The 22772-nt window shown below is 40.0% G+C and overlaps 1 protein-coding gene and 1 pseudogene across 1 annotated transcript in view; one reads left to right on the top strand and one right to left on the bottom strand.

Annotated features, from left to right (window-relative positions):
* The window catches only part of LOC134386252 (large ribosomal subunit protein uL23-like), a 42789-nt pseudogene extending 33212 nt beyond the window's left edge, over positions 1–9577 (bottom strand).
* Positions 9578–9928: 351 nt separating this feature from the next.
* The window catches only part of NOCT (nocturnin), a 30645-nt gene continuing 17801 nt past the window's right edge, over positions 9929–22772 (top strand). Inside the window, exon 1 of the mRNA XM_063108633.1 lies at positions 9929–10315. Within this exon, the coding sequence (XP_062964703.1) occupies positions 10126–10315 (190 nt within the window). The 5' untranslated portion in view covers positions 9929–10125. The remainder of the gene's footprint in view (positions 10316–22772) is intronic.

Consider the following 22772-nt stretch of genomic DNA (forward strand, 5'->3'; position numbering starts at 1 on the left):
CAGCCTCTATGGAAAATGGTATGGAGGTTCCTCAAACAATTGCAGACAGATCTGCCATAAGACCCAGCTATCCCACTGCTGGGAATATACCCAGAGGAATGGAAACCATCAAGTCGAAGGTATACCTGTTCCCCAATGTTCATCGCAGCACTCTTTACAATAGCCAAGAGTTGGAACCAGCCCAAATGTCCATCATCGGATGAGTGGATACGGAAAATGTGGTACATCTACACAATGGAATACTACTCAGCTATAAAAACGAATGAAATACTGCCATTTGCAACAACATGGATGGACCTTGAGAGAATTATATTAAGTGAAACAAGTCAGGCACAGAAAGAGAAATACCACATGTTCTCACTTATTGGTGGGAGCTAAAAATAAATAAATAATTTCACACACAAAAAAAAAAAAATGGGGGGGAGGAAGAAGACATAACAACCACAATTCCTTGAAGTTGATATGACAAGCAAAAAGAAAGGACATTGTTAGGTGGGAGGGGGGCGAGGGAGGAGGGAGGGAGGTTTCGGTAATGGGCCACAATAATCAACCACATTGTATATTGACAAAATAAAATTAAGGGGAAAAAAAAAAAAAAGAAAGTGAAACCCCAAAGACTGGCATTTTGACACGCTGAGAGGCCTTAGAAACTGCTTCAGAATCAAGTTCCTTCTAACCTTGTCTTATCCCCACCCCACTTCAAGTGTAAGGAGGGACTCTCTCCGAAATTTCCTTACCTAAGAAAGCTTCTTTCCAAAAGATCTGCAGTTGTCTTAAGACCCCCTCCCTAGGAATCTCATCAAATAACCTAGAAAAACCAACCCACAGAAGAGAAACAACTGGAGTCTCACTGTGCCCAGACAGACTTCATCTCTTCTGAGGGCAGCTCCTAGAGATTATTTGGGGGAATTGTCTGCATAATAAGACCCTGTGCTGTTCCGCCCCTCACCTTCCCAAACACAATCACTTACTATTGTTTGAGCACTCAACCTACTCATTCCCCCATTCTCCTCTCCCCTATAAAGAGGGCATTTAAGCCTCAACCATCTGATCCCTCTTTGAGTTTATGTTTTGTATGACTTCTGTGCACATGTGTACATGTAATAAATTTGTTAGGCTTTTCTCTTGTTAACCTGTTTTTTGTTATAGGAGTGTCAGACTAACCCTTTACAATGGGGAGGAAAGGGATGACCCCCTTTCTGCCCCTACAATATCCAAAAGAAGCGAAGGCATACATCCACATGAAAATTTGTATACAAATGTTCGCAGAAGCTTATTCATAATAACCAAAAAGTAGAAACAACCCAAATGTCCATCAACTGATTAACAGATAAATAACATGGTATATCCAAGAGTAGAATATTATTTGGCTATAAAAAGGAATAAATACTGATTCGTACTACATGAATAAATCTTGAAAACATTTTGCTAAGTAAAGAAGCCAGGCACAAAAGACCATATATTGCATGACTCTGCTTATATGAAATGTCCATAATAGATCAATCTTACAGAGAAAGAAAGTAGGTTTGTGGTTGCCCAGTGATGGGGGGTTTGGGGAGAAATAGAGAATCTATAAGGCTTCTTTTTAGTGTGATGAAAGTGTTTTAAAATCGTCGTGATGAACTCTTCTAATGTAAATTAAAACATTAAATAATACACTCTAAATTGGTACATTGTATGGTATATGAATTACATCTTGATAAAGCTGTTAAAAAGAATCCATATAGTCTCTGTTTATAATTTCAGATATTGTCCAAATATCTAGTTGACAACTTTTCATTGTTTCCCCTTACCATCAGCAATCTCAGGTTGTTGTTGTTGTTGTTTCTTGTTGTTTGCTTGTTTAATTACAGCCATTACTGGGGATTGAATCAGGAGGATCTGGTTTGATTCTAGAGGCTTGGTTCCCAGGAAAGTCAGGAAACCTAACTTCTAATCACTGCCTAGCTACTACTAACAGCCTTACTCTATGGGTCTCAGTTTTCTCATTTCTTAATAAAAAAGATTTGGCAGATGATCTCTAAAGGTCCTTCCTTGTGACACTAAAAGAGCTTCCATTCTACCACTGTACAGTGAATTGAATGGCCCCCCAAAGTGGCTGAAGCTTAATCCCCACCGTAATTGTTTAGGGTGGGAAACCCTATTATGGTAATCGAAAGGTGGGGCCTTGAAGAAGTGATTAGATTCTGAAGACCATGACTAGTGAATGGATTAATAGTGGTGGTCATGGGCATGGTTCTGAGAGCGTTAAAAGGCGAGCACATGAGAGTCTCTCTCTGCTCCACCATCCGCTGTAGAGTCACCTCACCAGGTGACTAGATCCAGATGTGTTCCCTGGAATTTGGACTTCCCAGTTTCCAAAACTATAAGCAATAAAATTCATTTTCTTACAAATCACCCAGTTCAGGTATTTTGTTATAAGCAACAGAAACAGACTAATACCCAGTGAGTGGAAGAAGTACTGCTTTTCTTTTCCCCTATATGGCCAAGCAGTCAAAATCTGATGTAATTTCAATTTACTTAGATGGTTATTAGAGCCAATTATGAAATGTCTTTATCAGATCTTTGTATGCAAGCAAAGAAAAGATGTGAGGTTAGTGTACATGGAAGTTGATTAACTACTGTTCACACTAGAATAGTAAATCAAGCTTCTAGTGGTTGTGTCATCTTCTTATTTTTAAACAGTTTATGGATGACCAATCAAGAAAATTAGAAAAATGTATCCAAGTAGGAAAAAAAAGGCTCAGCCTTCAAAGATAATCACTATCAACATTTCGGAGTATTTTCTTCCAGTAACTTTGCATCCTGTTTTTTTCCTTCACTTAACATTATATTACAAGCATTTCCCCATGTCACTATTTAGTTTTTATAAACATCATTTAATGCTAGTGGAGGTATCATTGTTTATTTACTATTACCCTATCACTGAAAATATAGACTGCTTCCAGTTTTCCTCTATCTTAGGAAATAGGAAAAAGATTAATATCTTTACATAGAAAGCTTTTTGGTATTTAGGTCTATTTCCTTGGATAGAGTCTGATTCCTAAAAAGTAAAATTAATGAACCAAAAGATATGACTGTCTCAAATCATTTTTTCAAAAATTGTGCCAAATTATATTTATATTGACCTGAAGTTTATAAGTTGTGTCTTCATCACTGAAATATTTATTTATTCATTCTTTATTGTCTGTATATCCCTGCTGAAATATAAGCTCCACAAGGGCAGGAACCTTGAAATATATCCCAAGCACCTATGAGATATTCATATGAAATATTCAAATATTTGTTTGAGGAACAAATGCAATAGATAAGTTTGTTTTTTAATCATTGTTTTTGTCAGTCTGACAATCTAAAAGAAACTGAGGCAGAAATGTAAAACAAAGAGTTTTATTTGGACTAAATTTTAGGATTGTAACCCTATAAACACAGATTCAAGTTGCCTTGAACAATGCTCCCCAGAGGACAAAAGAGAAATCAGTAATATTTAAAGGAGAATCTTAAAAGAACAGTTCCAAAGTTGTTTACCATAAATTTACATTGGTTCACTAAAATAACATGAGTTACTGATTGGCTCTACACTGCACTTTGTACCATACAAGGGTGATGTGGTGACATTTGTGCAGTTTATACCTGTTGGAAATGCACTAGTCCTAAAACAGTTGCCAAAACATGCAATGTAGCAATTATCCCAAACAAGGGTGTGGGAGACCTGGCTGAAGCCCTATGCTCATATCTCTCTGGGTCTGTTAAGTTTAGCAGACATCGCATTTCTTAGATTGTTCTGAGCTACTTTCTTTCTCAAGTCCCAACTACAAAATGGCAAAATCCAATAGCAGGTTGCAACAGAACTGTCAAATGAATGTGTTCCTGTATCCATCTTATGCTTTGGTATAATTTATCATGACACAATTTAAGCCTGAATCATTTATCACATGATTACTTCAGATATAAAAGCTGCATTCCTTGTTCTGATATTTAGCAGAAACTGCTAGCTGCCCATCTAATCTCTTACCTGTAGTTAGATAAGCTGGCATTAGGTAATTAATTGCCATTCGATTGGCAAGTAATATCTTAAGATTTTTTTTGCTTCCCTGAAGGAAGTTTGCTCACCTAGAAGACCGTATTTCCAATCTCCCTTATGGACAGACATGGCCAGATGACTAACAAGATATATGTGGATATTGTTGGAAGTCCCTCTAGAAAAGCTCTTTGAAATGTGAATAACTAGTGTAGTCACTTTTTTTCCCCCTTATTCCTACTGCTTTCTGCCTAAAATGTTGACATGATGGTTACAACAATCATCTTATACAGTGAGGTAAACTCAAGGATGGAAATTCTGCTCAATGGATGAAAGAGCAGAAAAATATGAGTCAGAATCTCTGTGACATGGAGACATCACACCAACCCTGGAATGCCTGTCTCCACGCCACACCTTTTTTTTTTTTTTTTTGGCAGCTGGCTAGTACAGGGATGGAAGCCTGGACCTTGGTGTTATAGGCAACATGCTCTAACCAACTGAGCTAACCAGCCAGCCCCGCCACCCTATTTTACATAAGAAAGAAAGTTCTCTCTCATTTACGTAACTGTTATTTCAGGTTTCCTTTCAGCTTAAAACAATTTCTAACCCATAAACTATACTAACTGTCATTTCTCTTAAAGCTTGGAGGATTTCAATAACACTATAAATGTTCTTTTAAAATAATGCTTTATGTACTTACCTCTTGTGCACTTTTTATTTGGAGCTAACTGCCATTTTTTCAACTGTTTTAAATCTATCATCCAAAACCCAAAGTCTTCCCAGGCTCCTTTCAATTACCATAATAGGATTTCCCACCTCAGTGGTTACAGTGGGGATGAAGCCTCAATGAGGTTGAGGGGGCATCCAATCTACAGCATTCTCCCATACAGTGGTGAGCAGTAAACTCAGCTTCATCTTGTTGGTGATATTTGGGAAGCCAGCTTCCTTAGGTGCAAGGGATTTATTAGGCACAACGCCTGTGAAGGAAACTGGGGACAGAGCATGGAGGCTGAGAGAATTTTCATTCTACAAAACTGGTCTGAGCAAGGATGAAGGGAGAGAGTGAAGGGAGGTATATTAGTCCGTTTCTGTTGCTTATAACAGAATACCTGAAACTGGGTAATGTATAAAGAAATGAAACTTATTTCTTACAGTTTTGGAGGATGGGAAGTCTAAGGTCCAGGGAGCATACCTGGTGAGGGCCTTGCTCTTGGTGGTGACTCTCTATAGCCACACAGAATGTCACATGGTGAGAATGGCCCGAGCAAGAGTGTTAACCTTCTCACTTGCTCTCCTTTCAAAGCCATCACAACCATGCCCATTACTCCATGAAGGGATCAATGCAGTCACAAGGGCACAGTCCTTACAAACTAATCACTTCTTAAAGGCCATACCTTTCAATACCATAATTGGATTTCCCACCTTCTTAACACTTACAGTGGAGATTAAGTTTCCAATACATGAACTTTTGGGGGACATGTTGGACTCATAGTAGAAAGAATGACCTTAGGTGGCAGCACAGTATTAAGAGAGTTCAGAAAGGCCATCGTGGAGTTCTCAAGCCAAATTCACTCCTCAGACAGGTCCCACATCTCACAGGAACTGTCCTGCCTTAGTGTCCCTATCCCTGACATGCTCAGTCATGGCCTGGGCTCCACAGTGGTGATGGTGATAGTGACAGGTGACAGACCAAAGCTACTACCGCTGTTGCAGTAGGAGATCTGAGAGACACAGTCTCATGGCTACCAGGATACCTGATGATCCTCTAAAAACACACCCAAAAAAGTGTTATCTTCTGAGAAAAAAGGATATAACGAATGAAAAAACACCAGAGTTTTTTTTTTTTTCTTTTTTGGCGGCTGGCCAGTAAGAAGATCTGAACCCTTGCCCTTAATGTTAGCAGCATGAGCTCTAACCAAGTGAGCTAACTGGCCAAACCTAACAATGGAATTTTGAATGAATTTCTTTAACTATAAAAACCTAGTGAAAGCAATCGAGATTTTCCTGTGTTTTTAAATATGCTAAAGACAGTACCACTTTAGTTATTAAAAACTGAAGAATAATTTAGAGTGATAGAATGAGAGTTCTTTCTGTTTTGACTAGTCATCAACTGACATATTCCCAGCCTCTGACAGTACTATGGACTGAACTGTGTCCTCCCCAAATTCATATGTTAAAGCCCAAACCCCCAATGTGACTGTATTTGGAGACAGGTCCTTTAGGAAGTAATTAGGTCATAAGGATGAATTAGATAAATGGCCCTCGTCCAACCAAACTGGTGGCCTTGTAAGAGGAAGATCTTTTCTCTCTTTCTCTCTCTACCCTTCCTCCTTCCTCTCCACTTCCCCCTCTGTCCCTCTCCCTTCCTCTCTGCTGCTCAGAGGAAAGGCTGTGTAAGGACTGCAGCGAGAGGAACGTCATCTGCAAGCCAGGAAGAACTGTGAGAAATTTCTGTGGCTTAAGCCACGCAGTCTGTGGAATTTTATTATGGCAGCCCAAGCTGACTAATGCACATGGTAAGAAAGAAATATACATTTCAAGACCGTGTGTGTATTATTTTTATATAGCTTCACTTTGGACAGAGGAAGTTAGGAAAAGTCAATGGGCTGTGCAAAGGAATTAGTGGAAATTCTGGGCAAACAGCAGGGTCAAACTGAAAGGCTTAATGTTAGCAGAATAACTACAACTTCTGTCTTCATTGGCTCCTTCTCAACTTGTGAATATTTTGAGGTTGCTTAAAAGAAAAAGAAAATCAGTTGGTTCCTTATTCCATTGTTCCTTCCTTTCAGCCCAATTAACCAGTGCAATCTGGTTTACACCCACCCCACACCCACCCCCAAAACTATTCACACTGAGGTTAAAAATGGCCTTCTAATTACCACATCCAAGGGATTCATTTCCCACCTTGACTTCTTGGAGGCAAATCTCTTTCCCTTCTGCCAATTCCTTAAAGATACTTGTTTCACAGGATTTTCATCTTCAACACTTTTACAATCTTACTGTGACTGAGCTCATTATCCACATTTTCAACTACTGAACCCCCAAAGGTGTTTGGTCCTGACCCTACTATGAACTCCAGGTCCATAGTTTCAATTGCCTGCGAAGTGACTTCACCTCCATGTTCCATGGGCACATCACAATTATATGTTCTAATATTAACTCAGTATCTTCACCTGAAAGCGGTGTCTCCATCTGTTTCCCTATTTGGTTCCATTATCCACCAGTCACCAAGTCATCCCTAAATTCCGCTCTCTCCTCCCTCAGCCCCTAAATTCAATCTGTCATTCAACCCCGTGGTTTCTGTCTCCTTCATAGCTCTTAAATCTGTCTCCTTCCCACCATCACTGGACCCAATTTATTTGTTTGGGAGGTGGCATTGAGGGGGGAAGGGGAATATGCATTAGAATCACCTGCGAAGTATTCTTTTTAAGTAAGTATGCGTGCCCTGCCCCTCCTCCAGAGATCCTGATGAAGTATATACTCTTCCTCATCTGCACCGTTCTTATTTTTCCCCAGTCTGATCCATCTACCACACTGCTGACAGGACGATCTTTCAAAACTGCAATCCTGATAGAGCAACCTATCTGGTTAGCCTTTCAGGGGGTCCTCAGAACCTACAGGATAAGGGGCTGACCAGTTAACTCAGTTGATTAGAGCGTGGTGCTTATAATACCAAGGTCCAGGGTTCAATCCCTGTATTGGACAGCTGCCAAAAACAAAACCAGCAGGACAAAATCCAAACTCCTCTCAAGACCCTTCACGCTTCAGTTCTTGCCCACAGCTTCTACCTCATTTCCTGACACTCCCTATGGGCAGCCTGCACTAAAGCCTTATCAAAGTGTAGTACTTGCTGTTCTTGGAAGCAAGTACCTTCTTTCTTCACCTTAATGTTGTCTCCTCTGTGGATATCCTTCCTGATTCTTTTGCACTTGGAAGTCAGCTTGTTCAAAAAGCCTCTCCAGGCAAAGTACTGTATTTCCTCTTCTCTGTTTCCACAATATTTTGTCCATATCATGACTCAGTATTTATTATCAGATAATTAATTACAAGTATTTATGTTTATAGTATGTCTCACCCACTCAACTGTGAATATATTTTGTTCAATTCATTTTTGTATGCCCTAACATACAGCCTGGCACATAATATATACTCAACAAATGTTTACTAAATGAATTTTTGAAGTGAATCAGTTTTAATGTCTATTTTTCTGATTGCTTAAAGCAGACAGTGTTTAATATCTTATGAAAATAATATTAGTGACCCACTGATAGCTCTTTGAATCCCTTTTAATAATGACAGTTTACATTTGAACAGTACTTTTCATTTTCCAAAGCACCTTTTCCAAACATATTATTATGACTATCTCCAAATAAATGGAAAAGAAAAAGAATTATGACTATCTCCAAACATACAGAAAAGAAAAAGAATTGTAACTGAATACTCATATATCCACCACCTACTTCTAAATCAACATTCTGCTATATTTGCAAAACACTTTTTATGGGCTAATTTTATTATTACCTTTTATTTCACCTAACAACTAAGGTATGATTCTGTTTTATAAATAAGGAAACTGAGACTAAGAGGGTTTAATGACTTACCAAGGAGCTCGTCTGCCAGAAGTTGTGATCAACTTGTGCCAGCTGATTCATCCACACCCGCTGGGTGTTAGACATATAACCCAGGTCTGAAAGATATTTTAAATATCCTTGGTGATAAAAAAGCGTCCAACTCCACAAGACAGGGAAATCAGCAAAATCATGGGAAAACCAACAAAACACATTTCTAACTCAAGTCATTCAGAGAGGAATCCAGTCTTGAGTTTTTCCTCCTCCTCACCCCACTACCATTCCTGGTTAATGATCACTTCCTGCCCAATCTGCCTGAGATTTCTCTTTCCAGTACCATAAACCTGGTGCAGTCTCTCCTCTCAGCTGGTCTCCTTTCTCCTGCTTTTTCCTGGACACTTGACGTCCAATTAAAGCACAACCCTGACCATATCCCTACGCAGCTCACAAAACATCAACAGCTCACCTATACCTACCAAATTAAGTCTAGTATAAGCTCTGCCTTCCCCAATATAACCTATCCAAGCATCACTTTACTCTTCAACTTCCAACTTACATAAGAAGAGTTGTTTCCCCAAATACACCCTGGGCTTTTCTGCTTTCCTATTTGCTTTCTTCATGTATAAATCACCACTACCCCCTCCCAAATTCCACATGTGTAAATTCTAGACCTTCGCGTGACGGCCCAACTCAAATGCCAGTTCTTCTAATAAACCTTCTAGAGACCCCGGGCCTACTGTAATCTCTATAACCAGTCTTTCGGCATCTTGTGACACGGATCTTAATCTACCATGTAGAACTTTATAATCTGATTTCTCGTGCCTCCTTTGCCCGAGTATAACATCCTTGGGGAAAGGGACGTCGTTTCAGTCACCGTCGCCCTCGCACACAGTCGGTGTCTTACCGTGCTTAATTTCGTTTAACGCAACACACCCCGCCCCCGCCGAAGGGTCGGAGGTAGACTCTTCGCTGTATTCACTCACCCACGCGCACTGGGACACACACGTGTCTCCTGGGCCACAGCCCTGGAACTGTCTCGGGATTCCCAGCCTGGGGGTGCTCCCATTCTAGCCACCGGAAGGGGAGGCTTATTTTTTTAAAACCACTCTCCAAGGGATACTTTTACTTTAGACCTCCTACAGCCTCCACCCTTTGTAACAGCATAAATCCCCTTTTCCTTGAAAGTAGTGTTACCCCAGGTCTAGGAACCCCAGCCCGGTCGAGCCGGGTCGGGTCCCCCGGTTCCCCCCCTCGCTCCCGCTTGGTAGCGCCCGCTTTGTCAGCGCGCGGCGCTCGCCGGTTACCTTTCAGCTCTCGCCAGCCCGCGGCAGACTGTGCCGTCGCCGCCGCAGCCGCCGAGCTCCTGGGTCTCTCTCTTGGGCTTGGCCGCCCAGACTCGCCCCAGGGCCTGGGCTGGGTGAGAAGGTGCCTGGGAGCATCCGCCCCGACAGTCTCCTCGATTCGCCGGCCTCAGACTCGGCTGGGCTCCGCTCCTCCCGCGCGCAAGAGGCCGCGGCGGTTGTGACGGCGGCGCCCGGCATGTATCAGAGCCCGCGGCGGCTCTGCTCCGCCCTGCTGCAGAGGGACGCGCCCGGCCTGCGCCTCCTGCCCGCCCCCGGCCTGCGCCGCCAGTGGTCCCCGCCCGCGGCTGCCCCCCGGCCAGCGTCCTCCCGGCTCCTGACGGCGGCCTCGGCGGTCTCGGGCGCCGCGAGGTCGTGCTCCAGAACAGGTGAGTACACGACGGTTCCGGGCGGAGAATGCCGCGGCAGCAAACGCGCGGCCGCCACCTAGAGACCGCACGGAATGAATGAGAAGCCTGGGGCTGCCGGGTTGTGGGGTCTGGTCTGGTCTGGAAGGGGGATTCTCTTCCTGAACAGCTGTCTCTGCTCCTTAACCATTGTAGACAGTTACTACCAAGTCTAGGCAGTATCCTGTTTCATGCAGTTTTAGCTTCATGTGCATGCATTCATTCATTCATTGCTTGATCACTCATTCATTCACGAAGGTCTTTACAGAATGTCTCACACACTGTAGGTGCTTTATTATAGGACGTAAAAAAAAAATGTGAGCTTTAGTCTCTCCTTAAGGAGTTTATTGCCCAGTAAGAGATGAGATGTGCAAACAAAGAAATGGTTATTTAATGAAATGAAATACTTTTTATTCTCTTAAAGATTTGCAGATGGCCCAAGGTGCAACAGAGCTGGAAGTGCCTTTCAGCACTGGTGATCCTTTTAGGTTTCTTGAACCTGGTTGGCATTTGGGCTGGGCCTTGAAGTGTGGTTAGGATCGGAACACAGTATCAAGCATTTTGTTTTGGAAAAGCAGGAGCAAATGGGGAATGGCATGAGGCATGGATAAGGAAGGGTGAGAGAAGAGGCACTTCGCAAAATGGGCAGTGTTTCCCAAATAGCGTAGAACCAGCATTAGATGCTTTTTAACAATGCAGATTCTTGGATCCTACTGTAGGCCTATTAAATCAGAAATGCGAATGGTGGCCCCGGATTCCACATTACTGAACACAGTAACAATAATAATAAAACTTCAGATTATTCTTATATGACCCAGAATTTGGACATCTGGCACCCACATGTCAGAGAAGCCTTGAAGGAGCCAAAAGCTCTTCATCCTTCCAGAGTCTTTCATGAGGGGGAGTAGTGAGTCCCGGCACTTGCCCCCACTTGACAATCAGTTCCTATCTAACTTGTGCCCTTTGACAAAAGGAGGTTACTGGGAAGATGATTGCAGTCCCTTTGGAGTTATCAAATTCTAGGTTGTTAGAATTTAAAAGGGGCCTTGGAGATGATCTCAGTGTTTTGCTTCCTTTTCTCAAGCAAGGATAGCAGCCCCCGTAAAGAGGCAGCAGTTGCCACGGTTACTGTACAGCATGAAATGCAGTTGGGAGTTATCTGTGGGTTTATAAATGCTTTCCTCCAGATTCTTCCCCTTAGATACTGAAAAGTTGGCTGCATTACTGTTCACCACCACTAGAACACGTTGCTTTTTTCTTGGTACAATTTTAAAGGCAAATACCAGCTCATTTGATGAGGTGGCTTTATTTAGTATGTCCCTTAACTGTGTGAATAAGCAGCTACTGAGAGAGGAGAAATGGGAAAGCTTGTAATTATCAAGCTTCTGCAGAATAAATTGCTTTCCTTGTGGGAGAACAAAGGTATCATTTTCCTGCAGCGTTTAGTGGTAACAGTTTAGATACAGTGAACTATTGGGGGCTTTTGAATTAATAACCATGGCTGCAGAATCACATTCAACACACTAATATATGAACATTCGCAAATCATTTAACCTTGCTCACCGTCTAACACTAGACTTTACCTAGAAAAACACAAATAACATAAATTGATAGCAGTTTATCACAAGCTTTATTGGACACCAGTACACTTAGAAGGCCAAACATTACATTGTGCCACATGACTAATTGCCGGGGAATTTGAGAAGAAAGAGAAATCAGTGTGGCTGGATTTGTCAGAAAAAAACTTTGAATAGGTGAAAGGAGGGTGGTGGTAGAGAGAAGACCATATAATGCTTGAAGAAGGCGGTAGGTGAGGGAGGAGTGGTGAACAGTGGAAAAGAGGTACTTCCAGAATCATCCGGGATGCTTGTTAAAATACGGTTCTTTTACTTGTCTACTTGAACCTGAAGAGAAGTCTAGTAAGTTTGTATTTAACAAGTGCCCCAGGTGATTCTTTTTGGAAAGTTTGGGCAGTATTTTATGAGCTCTTCCCTCCTTTCCAAAGGTACTTATTCCTGGGAAGTTTGAGAAACCCTGGAGAGGATTCTGGAAGAGTGTTAAGATCTTTGCACTTGGGGCCTAAGGCAATTCAGGAGACCCCTGAGAAAGAACATGTACCCCAACAAAAGCAGGGTTTTGTTTGTTTGTTTGTTTTAGGCTAGTCAAGTGAAGCAGTGGGAATGGAGAAGGAATAAAGAAATCTATACAACTGCTTGTGATCAATTAGTTGTAAACTCCACTGCATTTGGACCAGCCAAAAGCAGGTTTTAAGTAAGAACAGGAATTGGCATATTTATAAAAGTTCAGTGAGGACAAACTTGAGACTAACATTGTGATGGAAGTGTATCCATGAAGTCGTACACCTTATTGAGGGGGGTATGTGGATGAATATAATCAAGGAGGTTTCTGTGATGTTTACTAAAAGAAGTGAGGCAATTATATTCTGGTTTCTTGGAAGGAGAAGGAGGCAGAAGGGAGACTCACAGCATCTGTATTTGCTGTTAGGAGTCATTCTTCTGATGAATCAGAATTTATAGGACCTTGATAGCTACTTAAATGATGATATTCATACTTCAATAAATACTTAGAAATTTGATGGATGATGTTCATGGGTGCTCGGTGCCATAGTAAACCCACCTGGACTTCCATGGAGAGCAGCAAAGATATTTTGGATTTATTGTTATTCTTAGAATGGAGGAAATCACCCTTCTCACAGGAATAAGACCACAAATGAAAACCTAAGCTGTCCTCTTGGCTATATGTGGCCTCAAAGCAAAACTTGAAACCATGAATTCAGAATGTCAGGGATGTGGGTAAGAGTGCCCAGGGAAAAGAAGGCTGAAGAAAATTAGTACCATCAGATTTTAATGTCCCTATAAAATTTTTTTTTCTCTTTACACTATCAAAAAAATACTTAGGCCCCACTCAGATCTTCTGAATCTTAGTATCTGCAAGTGAGCATCTGGTGATTCTGACATGTAGCCTGGGTAGACAGCCACTTACTGACAACACAGGTAGACACCAGTGAGGAGAGTCCTTTTAACTAAATGCTTAGAAACCTGCTGTAAGTTTCTTGCTGATGTGTCACTTTTTGTGCCTCCAAAAGTTAGAGATTGCTATTAGATTGTGGGGAAGTATGCAGAAAAGAAAATATTTAAACCACTTTTATTCCATCTTCAGAATTGGAGTAGTATGAGGAGTCCATGAAAAGAAGTGCTTAAAAGTTAAATTGCAGCTAAGATTACAGTGATAATTGTTGCAATAGTATGTCTGAGAAGTCCCTTAGTCTTGATATATCCTCCCCTGCTGTCTTCCTTTCCTTTGTTTTCTATTTATTTCCTTTATTTCTATCGCTTATAACAGAATACTTGAAACTGGGTAATTTATAAGAAAATGTATTTTATTCCTTATAGTTTTAGAGACTGGTAAACCCAAGGTCCAAGGGGCATAACTAGTGAGGACCTTCTTGGTGGGGACTCTCTATAGAGTCCCGTGGCAACATAGGGTATCACATGACTGAGCAAGAGCACATTCCCACATGCATTCTTCCCCTCCTTATAAAGCCCCCAGTCTACTCCCTGATAACCCATTAAACCATTAACCAATTAATACATGAATGGATTAATCCACTCATTAGGGCATAGTCCTCACAATCCAGTCAGCTCTTAATGGCCCCACCTTTCAAATACCACATTGGGGGTTAAGCTCCAACATGATGGGCTTGGGGGACATCAAACCTAGCAGCTTGTGACCCTCAATACCTTGTCAGTACAGGGCCCAAAGTAAATTACTTTGCAGATTCTAATAATACCTTGGATATAATACTTTTCTATTTCCTTTTTTTGTTTTGCTTTCATGGATGTTAACTATCATTGAAGGTCTGCTGAAGGAAAATGTTTGTCTTGCAAATCTGGTAGGTCAGATAGATTTGCTGAGGCATATTTCTAGAATTTCTCTTTCAGATGGCTCCAAAATTTCATTTGGAAATTCGAATTTTATTAAGAAATAATCAACTTGATGTTTTTAATTAAATTTTTGAACAATTCAGAAGCAACACATACCCATAATAAAAATCTTTTGTCTCCAAACTTTAAATATCATTGTTAATATTGATTTTCTTATCCTTGGAATTCAAAATTTCATTAGGATAAATGTCTCAGCATCTGCTGAGCCTATGCAGTCTAAATACATTACCATTCTTTAGCACAAGAATAATTTTATATCGTTTCTTGGATTATTTTATCAGTAATCCAAGAACACTATATCTTCATGTTCTCATGTTGCAAACTCCTGTTAGATAGATTGATGGCCATATGGATCTGTCTTCCATGTCTCTTCATTCATTTTTTAATGTCTTTATCTCTTCTCTGTTTTGTGAGATATTCTGAAAATTTCTATTTTGCATTCATTTGAAATTTCTAGACATTCTCTATTTCTCTAATTGCTCCTTTTTTCAAAGAAGCCTGTGTTTTGTGTCTATAACATCTTCTGTAGCTTTATAAATATGTAGATACGTCTGCCTGTTTCTCCTCCAGGCACTTCTCCTAAAGAGAAGAGCAGTTAGTGTACTCTTTAAGAGGGAAGGTTATCTGGAGAGTGGGCAGCCAGGCTTCCCTGTTGAATGCTTGAGAAGGGAGCAGACTGAAGACCTCCACCTTTGCCAAACAAGGAAGGCTTCCTTCTGTATTCTTCAATCTGTTGGATCCCTCGCCCCACTTTTTTGAAATATCTTTGAGATTCAGAATTAGCTCCTGATCTGGGCTGCTTCTCTTTCAGGTCCATTTACCACTGGGAGCCCTTCAAAGGCATATCACTCACTTTCTTTGGGAGTATTCTCTGGTTCTATCCAGCAGGCAAAAGCCACACTTCCCAGCCTTTATGTGAGAGAGGGTAAGCCGTGTAACTAGTGCAGCTGTTTCAGATTTCATTCTTGAATTGATTACCTAACAATTGCCCCTTCAGCCTTTCCTTCCCTTTCTATTTGTTGACTCGGCTTGGAGTTTATCGAGGCGCCTTTGAGAAGAACCATATTTACTTTTAATGGATTGTACAGCATTTTCCTCCACTCTGGTTTCCCTGTTAATTCAAACCAGTTTCTATCTTCCTGGAATTCTCCCAAATTTTTGGTTCATTGGTGGCATCCTTTCTTGTTTTCCAATATGGGCACTTTATTACTAAAAGATTTTAGAAAGGAGAAAAAGTAAATATATGTTCCACTTCTGTCTTGATCTAGACGTACTGATGGAACATATCAGTTTCTATTTTAAATATGAGTAGTTGGAATAGAGATATTAAAAGCACTGACAATTTTATTTTAGATTTTTAAAAGAAACTTTCTACCTATTTCTTAATTATTCAAGCAAGGCTCTGGAAATTTATATATGAAAATTGTTTTCCCCCAGTTTTAAGTGACTGAAAAATCTTTCATTGGCTTTATGATGTATATACAAACTGACTATACAATTTCATTTTAATATAACCTTGAGCATGGGTTGGCAAACTTTTTCTGTAAAGAGCCAGCTAGTAAATATTTTAGGCGTTTTGGGCCATATGTCTGGCACAGCTACAAAACTCTGGTGTTGTACTCTGAAAGCAACTATGGATGATACAGTGCATACACTTTATTTATGGACACTGAAATTTGAATTTCATATCATTTTCACATGTCATGAAATATTATTACTCTTCTTAAGATTTTTTTTTTTCTTCAGCTATTTTAATATGTAAAAGCCTTTCTTAGCTCAGAGACAGTACAAAAACAGAGTGCTGGCCAGATTCGGCTTGTAGGCTATAGTTTGTGGAACCCTATATACTATAGAGAACTCGGTACTATCAGCAAAGTATTCCTTTTTAGCTTTCATATTTCCATTCATAACTGTAAAAACCGATCATTTTCTTGCGTATCCCAGAAATGTTAGTGATGGGATACTACCAGATTTTTAGTTTCTGCTTTTTCACGTTTCACTTCGGAGCATTATGCTAGAAAAGCCCAGCCTGTGGAAATGATGGGCCAGCTAATGAACAGTTGAGCACCAATCAAATGATGTGTTAAACTAAGCTTTTATCACAGAGGGATTTCCTTTTCCAGAGATATTTTCTAGATAAATCTGTCGTGACTGAAGGTACAGCTCAATCTTGTCTGGAAACCACTTTGACATTCTTGTCTAGTCTGTGACTGCTGCCTGGCAAAGCAAGGTCATTTGTATTGTCACACTGTGTCTAGGTGCTTGTAAATTTAGACACATTAGGTTGAGAGACATGATCTTCATTTGATATCTCTGGTAATGCCATGCAGGTCATGACACTGGTCTGTACACTTCGTGCTGTGCCAGCGTGTGTGCTGTGATGGAAGTGACGTTGACAAATGAAAGAGGTGGAACTTGACCTGTTTATTCCTGGCGTGAAGAACACATTGCCGTGTGTGCCCCTGGCTAGGCTCCATCGCAGTTGTCCTAACTCGTAGCAGTACTGTTGGAGATGCTGACGAGCAGCAGTCCAAGGTGCAGGTCACTTTCTCCAGTTGTGTAATCTTGAGAAAATTTTGCAATCTCTTATCCTCAGTATCTATGTCTGTAAAATGGCAAGTATAATACCTGCTTTGCAAGATTACTGGAAAGAGGGCCGAGCCCGTGGCGCACTTGGTAGAGTGCGGCGCTGGGAGCGCGGCGACGCTCCCGCCGCGGGTTCGGATCCTGTATAGGACTGGCCGGTTCGCTCACTGGCTGATTGCCGGTCACGAAAAGGACAAAAAAAAAAAAAAAGAGTAATGAAAATACATGGAAGTAGTCTGGCACATTATTTCAAATGTTAATAGCCTTCTCTTTAAGCCTAGAAAGTAAAACTTCACTAAATGTAACAATAGCTAACATTTACCTGATCACTTAGAATGTGCTAGGTATAGCTAGTTTAACTCAGTTAATCCTCACAGTAACCAAATGAGGTATAGGTTACAGTTATCCCCAAATGAAGAAACTGAGGCATGAAGAGGTAAATAAGTTGTCCAGGATCCTGTTAGTAAAAGGTGGAGCTGGGATTTGGAACCAGGCAGCCTCACTCGGGTACATACATTTAAGACTCTTGGCCCTGTTGAACTGCAGCCTGAACTTCCTGAAGAGAGTTGAGGCTTTAACCATAAGGCTTGCATTCTCCATCACTAAGTACTCCAGGCGTGCTTGTCACAGTCAGTCAGTGGCACTCAATAACAGATTTGGAAACTGGTCACTGATTAAAATAGTTGACACTTACCAGAAAATAATATCTTCCTAAATTGGTGCTTAAACTCCAGTCTCTACACTCTGGGAATTAATGTCCTACAAGTCCACACTACACAATATTTGAAGGTGGTCACCTTTGTTTACCAGGTGGACCTTCAGGGCACATGTTGCCCTGTTTGAGTTTTGGTTTTCTAGCTGATGGGTACACACCACAGTCTCACAAAATTCCAGAAAGATAAGAATTAGTTTTGATAGTGACTTAGGACAAGTCATTTAAACTTCTGAATCTCACTATCCTCTATGAAATGGTTTTAGGATAGCCAGGGGGTTCTTTGGAAGGTAACAGCAAGTACAAGTGCCTGGTGTACCATAAAGTACTGTACCAGTGAAAGGCGGTCCTCCACCAGCATTTGACAGGATTCCTTGGCTCTTTGCTCTCACTTGCCACTTTGCTTTTTTTCTTTTTTTTTTTTTTTTCCTGGCAGCTAGACGGTGTGGGGATACAAACCCTTGGTGTTATCAACAATCCTTTCTTTTATTAACTTTTTTAAAGCACTGGGCCTGGGCACTGGGGGAAGTGGTAAGCAAGGGAGATATAGTCTCTGCCCTTGTAGGGCTTAGAGTCTCGAGTAAAAGACAGGATTGTAGTTCACGTACACAAGGGTGACCTAAGTAAGAGAAGCAGGCCAGGTGTAAGAAAAAGAGAGCCACTGGGGCTTGATCCATGCAGCTGAGCGTGGGGGCTATGAATCTTTATAATGATTACTTCAGAATGTATTAAATAAATATACTGAATATCCAACATCCAAGCTGTTTTATGTCATGGTTATCTTGTGTGAATTTTCACTTACTTGTCTTGAAAGTGGTCACATTTATTCAGGAGCTTACTCTAAAAAGCTTAATGAAAATTAGTTACTAAATTAGAGCTAACTTTCTGAGGTGGTTCAACACGTGGCCAGTAGGTGGCAGCATTGGGTTGCTGTTTCAATGATGTCTTCCTGTGAAGTTTGTCACTTAACAGTTTTTGGGTATTGTGTACTTTGCTGTTTGAGGTTTCCTTGGGCCCAAGGTTGATCAGCTTCAGCAGCTTCCCAGGTGTGTACCTAAGATTATCTTGGCTTTTGTTTATCCTTTGGTTCTTAATCAGTGTTTATTCAGAGCCAACATTTCAAGATACTAAGCTCAAACTAATTGTAAGAGAAATTATTCACAGGCCCTGAATGGTTTGGGCAAAGCCTAGAACAAGCAATTGCTAGGTAACTGGAGGACCATTATGTGGAGAGAAGTCTTCTGTGATTTTTTTTTTTTTTTTTTTTTCCTGGCAGCTGGCTAGTAAGGAGATCTGAACCCTAGACCTTGGTGTTATAACACCGTGCTAACCAGCCAGTCCTTCTCTTCTGTGATTTTTAATTACTGTTAGGACTGCTTAGAATGGTGGACCCAGTCAGTTTGGGTCTCAACTGTTGGGGCTGTCCCCCAACATTCTAATTATTGATGTGAAGGTGTTTTATTAAATCCTAATCATGTTCGTCATGGTCAGCCCTCATAGGAACTTGTATTGTGATTTGCCTAGATTGCTTTAGAAGTGTGTAGTAATTTGTAGAATTAAGGGTATATATGTATTTAGATATCTTAGTGACATCCCACTTCTGCTTGTCTTTTTTAGGAAAGTAGAGGGATGAGTAAATGGGAGAAGTTTACGTAGTACTACTGTGTTTCAGAAATCTAAGTAATCTGAATTTTCTGGCAATTCTTTAAAGGCTGTTATTATAAAGATAAGAAGAGTTACTCCTATAAAGTATAAAGTAAAATAGTACTAAGGTATTAATAATTAATAGTACAAGGAGTGAAAGCATCCAGTTCTAAAGCTATATGGAAATATGCTTATAGAATTAGTGAATGGCAAGGGATAGGGTGGTGTTATTAAATGGATAGCTAGGTATAAGAAATGAAGCTATTTTGATGTGCCTATTGCCTATGTAAATTATGTAACTTGCGTATTTCATTGGGAATGATGGCTGATACTTTTTCTAGTGAAGTGGCTATGGAAAAATGAATTTTGGGCAAAAGCTAGATACATACGGGGTCTAATCCAAAATGCTCATCTCCAAAAACATAAAATTAGACCTAGAAGCCAGTATGAGTGCCAAATAAAGTACAGCAAAGGTTTTGTCAAGATTTGGTACTTTTCAATATCTTAATTAACACATGGAATAAATTGTATGTGCCATCTAGCCTCAGGAAATAAGGTTTGACTATTGAGCTCTTCTGCATATTTGGAGATCTTTTTAAAGTTCTGCATAGCAACCCCTATTAAGGCATAAAACTTCAGTAGAATGGCTTGCAGTCTTGGAAATGGGTATGTATTTATGTGTGAAAGGAATTTTTTTAAATGTTTGATATTTTAAAAGAAAAAAGTGAATGCTGTTTTTAAAAGTAGGTAAGAAACAATGAGAATTGTTACTAAGTTATTTCTTCATTGTAAAATGGGCATAATAAGAGTAGCTGTTTCCTAAGATTGTGATGATGAGAACTGAAAATGCAGTCAAAGCAAGCAGAATTAACTAATGATGCATATTCATTCAGTAGTCCTTAGCTATCATTGTCATCATTCTAAAGGTGTGTCTTAGACCCTTTTGTGATGGTGTAACAGAATACCTGGGACTGGGTAATTTATAAAGAACAGAGATTTACTTTTTATAGTGCTAGAGGCTGGGAAATCCAAGATTGAGGGATCAGCATCTGGCTAACTTGAACTTGTCCTTTTACAGGGAATCCATCCCGTGATAACAAACCCATTCCCATGATATCTGCATTAATCTACCCATGAGGGAGTTGCCCCCATACCCAAAGACCTCCCACTGGTCCTCACCTTCCAACACTGCCACACTGGGGATCAAGTTTCCAACACATGAACTTTGGGGGACACATTCAAACAATAGCAGGGTGGAAGAGAGAAAGCTGCCTCTCAGCCTTTTTTTGGTTTGTTTTCAAATTTAAATAAATAGTCTTACTACATTGCAATCTCTAGGTGGATCTAAGCCTTGGCACACTGTGTTATAAGTGCAAAAGTAATATGTGAAGTGTTTATAGTCTTTACTTTTACTTATTAACTCCCTAGCCTGGGGTTTTGAACTGCTTTGAGCTGATGTCTATATGTTACTAGGAAGTTTTGGAAAATACAGCCTTAACTGAGTTAAGCTCATAGGTTCTTGGGACTCCTAACAGAAGAGAAAAACTGAAGACAGGAAAAATGAATTGGAATACTTCCCTAAATCCCTTCCGATTTGATTCAATAACATGGCTTTATGAGAATTTTTTTTTTTTCTTTTTTTTAAAGATGACCTGTAAGGGGATCTTAACCCCTGACTTGCTGTTGTCAGCACCACGCTCTCCCAAGTGAGCTAATCAGCCATCCCTATATAGGGATCCAAACCCGTGGCCTTTGTGCTATCAGCACCACACTCTCCCAAGTGAGCCACGGGATGGCCCCAAGAGAAGAATATTTTTGAAGTATAGAAAATCTAGGTTGGGTATTAGAAATATAAGGACAGGTAAGGGAAAGTCATGATGCGTGATTTGGAGATAGTTTTAGTCTCTGGAGCATCATGGAGATAGCCTTACTCTCTAGACAGGAGCAATGATCTCCCACCTTTTGTGATCATATGCACCACCAAGTTAAAACGCTCTGTGTTTTTATGGATTATATACATTTCTGCTTTCAATCGTTTTATTAAATGTTTCATTTTATCTTCTTTAGATTAAAACATAAAGTTTTTGTTTTCTTCCCAAGGGATTGCCTTGTGTTTCCTGGGGCAGGATGTCCATACTCAAAAGATGAAAATTTTTGGAAATCTCTTAAAGTGTGGCTTAATAGAAGACAGCTGAATTGTCATTTCTGCTTCTGCATTCAGTCTGTTGTGTTAATGTTGTTTTCATTAAAGTATATGAAGAAAATCCAGTCTTACACAGATATATAGTTGGAAAAACAAGGAACATTTTAACTGCTTTTTTAGATAATAGTGGATATTCTTTGTGGTAGTTTCTGTTACCAGTTAGTTGCAAGTGGAATCTGGTACCTTATCAATGAACTTTTCATTTGCCATTACATTAAAATCTGTTGATGTGTCTGGTACTTTGAATGGGTCTTTTACCCGTGCATGATTTTGTGCTGGTCACTTGGGAAATGTTGGTTGACTGAGTTATGCAGATTTTCCAAGTGTTATGCAATATCAAAAAATAACATTAATTAATATTACCACCAATCTAGAGTGACAGGTTCATGCCATACATTTTAGTGAAAGGTCTGCTGATAACCAAATCTGACTAACCATAGTTTGTCGGTTGCTAAATTTAGTTGGGTCAAGACCAGCATTTTGTAAAAACGAGCTGGAATAGACTAGAAGATATCTGTGCATTTTATGTAGAAAAGATGATTATTTTATGAAACTCATTTCAGATATTTATATATGCCACATGTACTGGACTGTGAATGTAGAATGTGTATTTGCTGTTTCAATTTTCATATTTACGGGTTTAAATATATAACTTGTAAGTTATACATATAGTATTTAAATACTTATTTACATATATTGTTCACATAGCAATGTGTAAAATATGACATTTTTAACTTAAAATGTTCATTGTGACAGAAATGCTGCATATTCTGGGGAATAATTAGACGAGGTGTCAGGAACTCATAGAGCGCCACCCCCTCAAGACAAAATCCAAACAAAATTCCTTAGATGTAATGTTATATTTTACAAAAATGTTTTAGAGTAGTGTCTTTATTTTTACCCTCTCAATAACCTAGGACATATAAAGATATAAAATAGGTGTTTGTAGCATGAAAAAATGCAGAAAGATGATAAACTAAATGATTAGCTAATGACAGACAGCAGGTAGAAAAACTGAGCTGTCTAAAATTGATCATCTCTGGTCACTGAGAAATCTTCTGGAAGCAAGAAAGTGGGAGAAAGGGCAAGCTTACTTCTTAAAGTCTTTGCTTATTCCCAGATTAAGGATCTTAATGGTTCTCAGCCTTGGCTGTCAATTAGAATAATTTGGGGAGCTTTGAATAATCCTAAAAGCTAGCCCACTCTCCTGGTATACTTTATCAGCATCACTAGGGTTGCCACAGGTGTGGGTATTTTTGAAGTTCCCAAAGATTAAACATTGCAGCTCAGGGTGAGAATCATTGGTCTACAGTAATTCCAGGTACAGTA

Source organism: Cynocephalus volans, chromosome 9, assembly GCF_027409185.1.
Source record: "Cynocephalus volans isolate mCynVol1 chromosome 9, mCynVol1.pri, whole genome shotgun sequence".
NCBI classification, from domain to species: domain Eukaryota; kingdom Metazoa; phylum Chordata; class Mammalia; order Dermoptera; family Cynocephalidae; genus Cynocephalus; species Cynocephalus volans.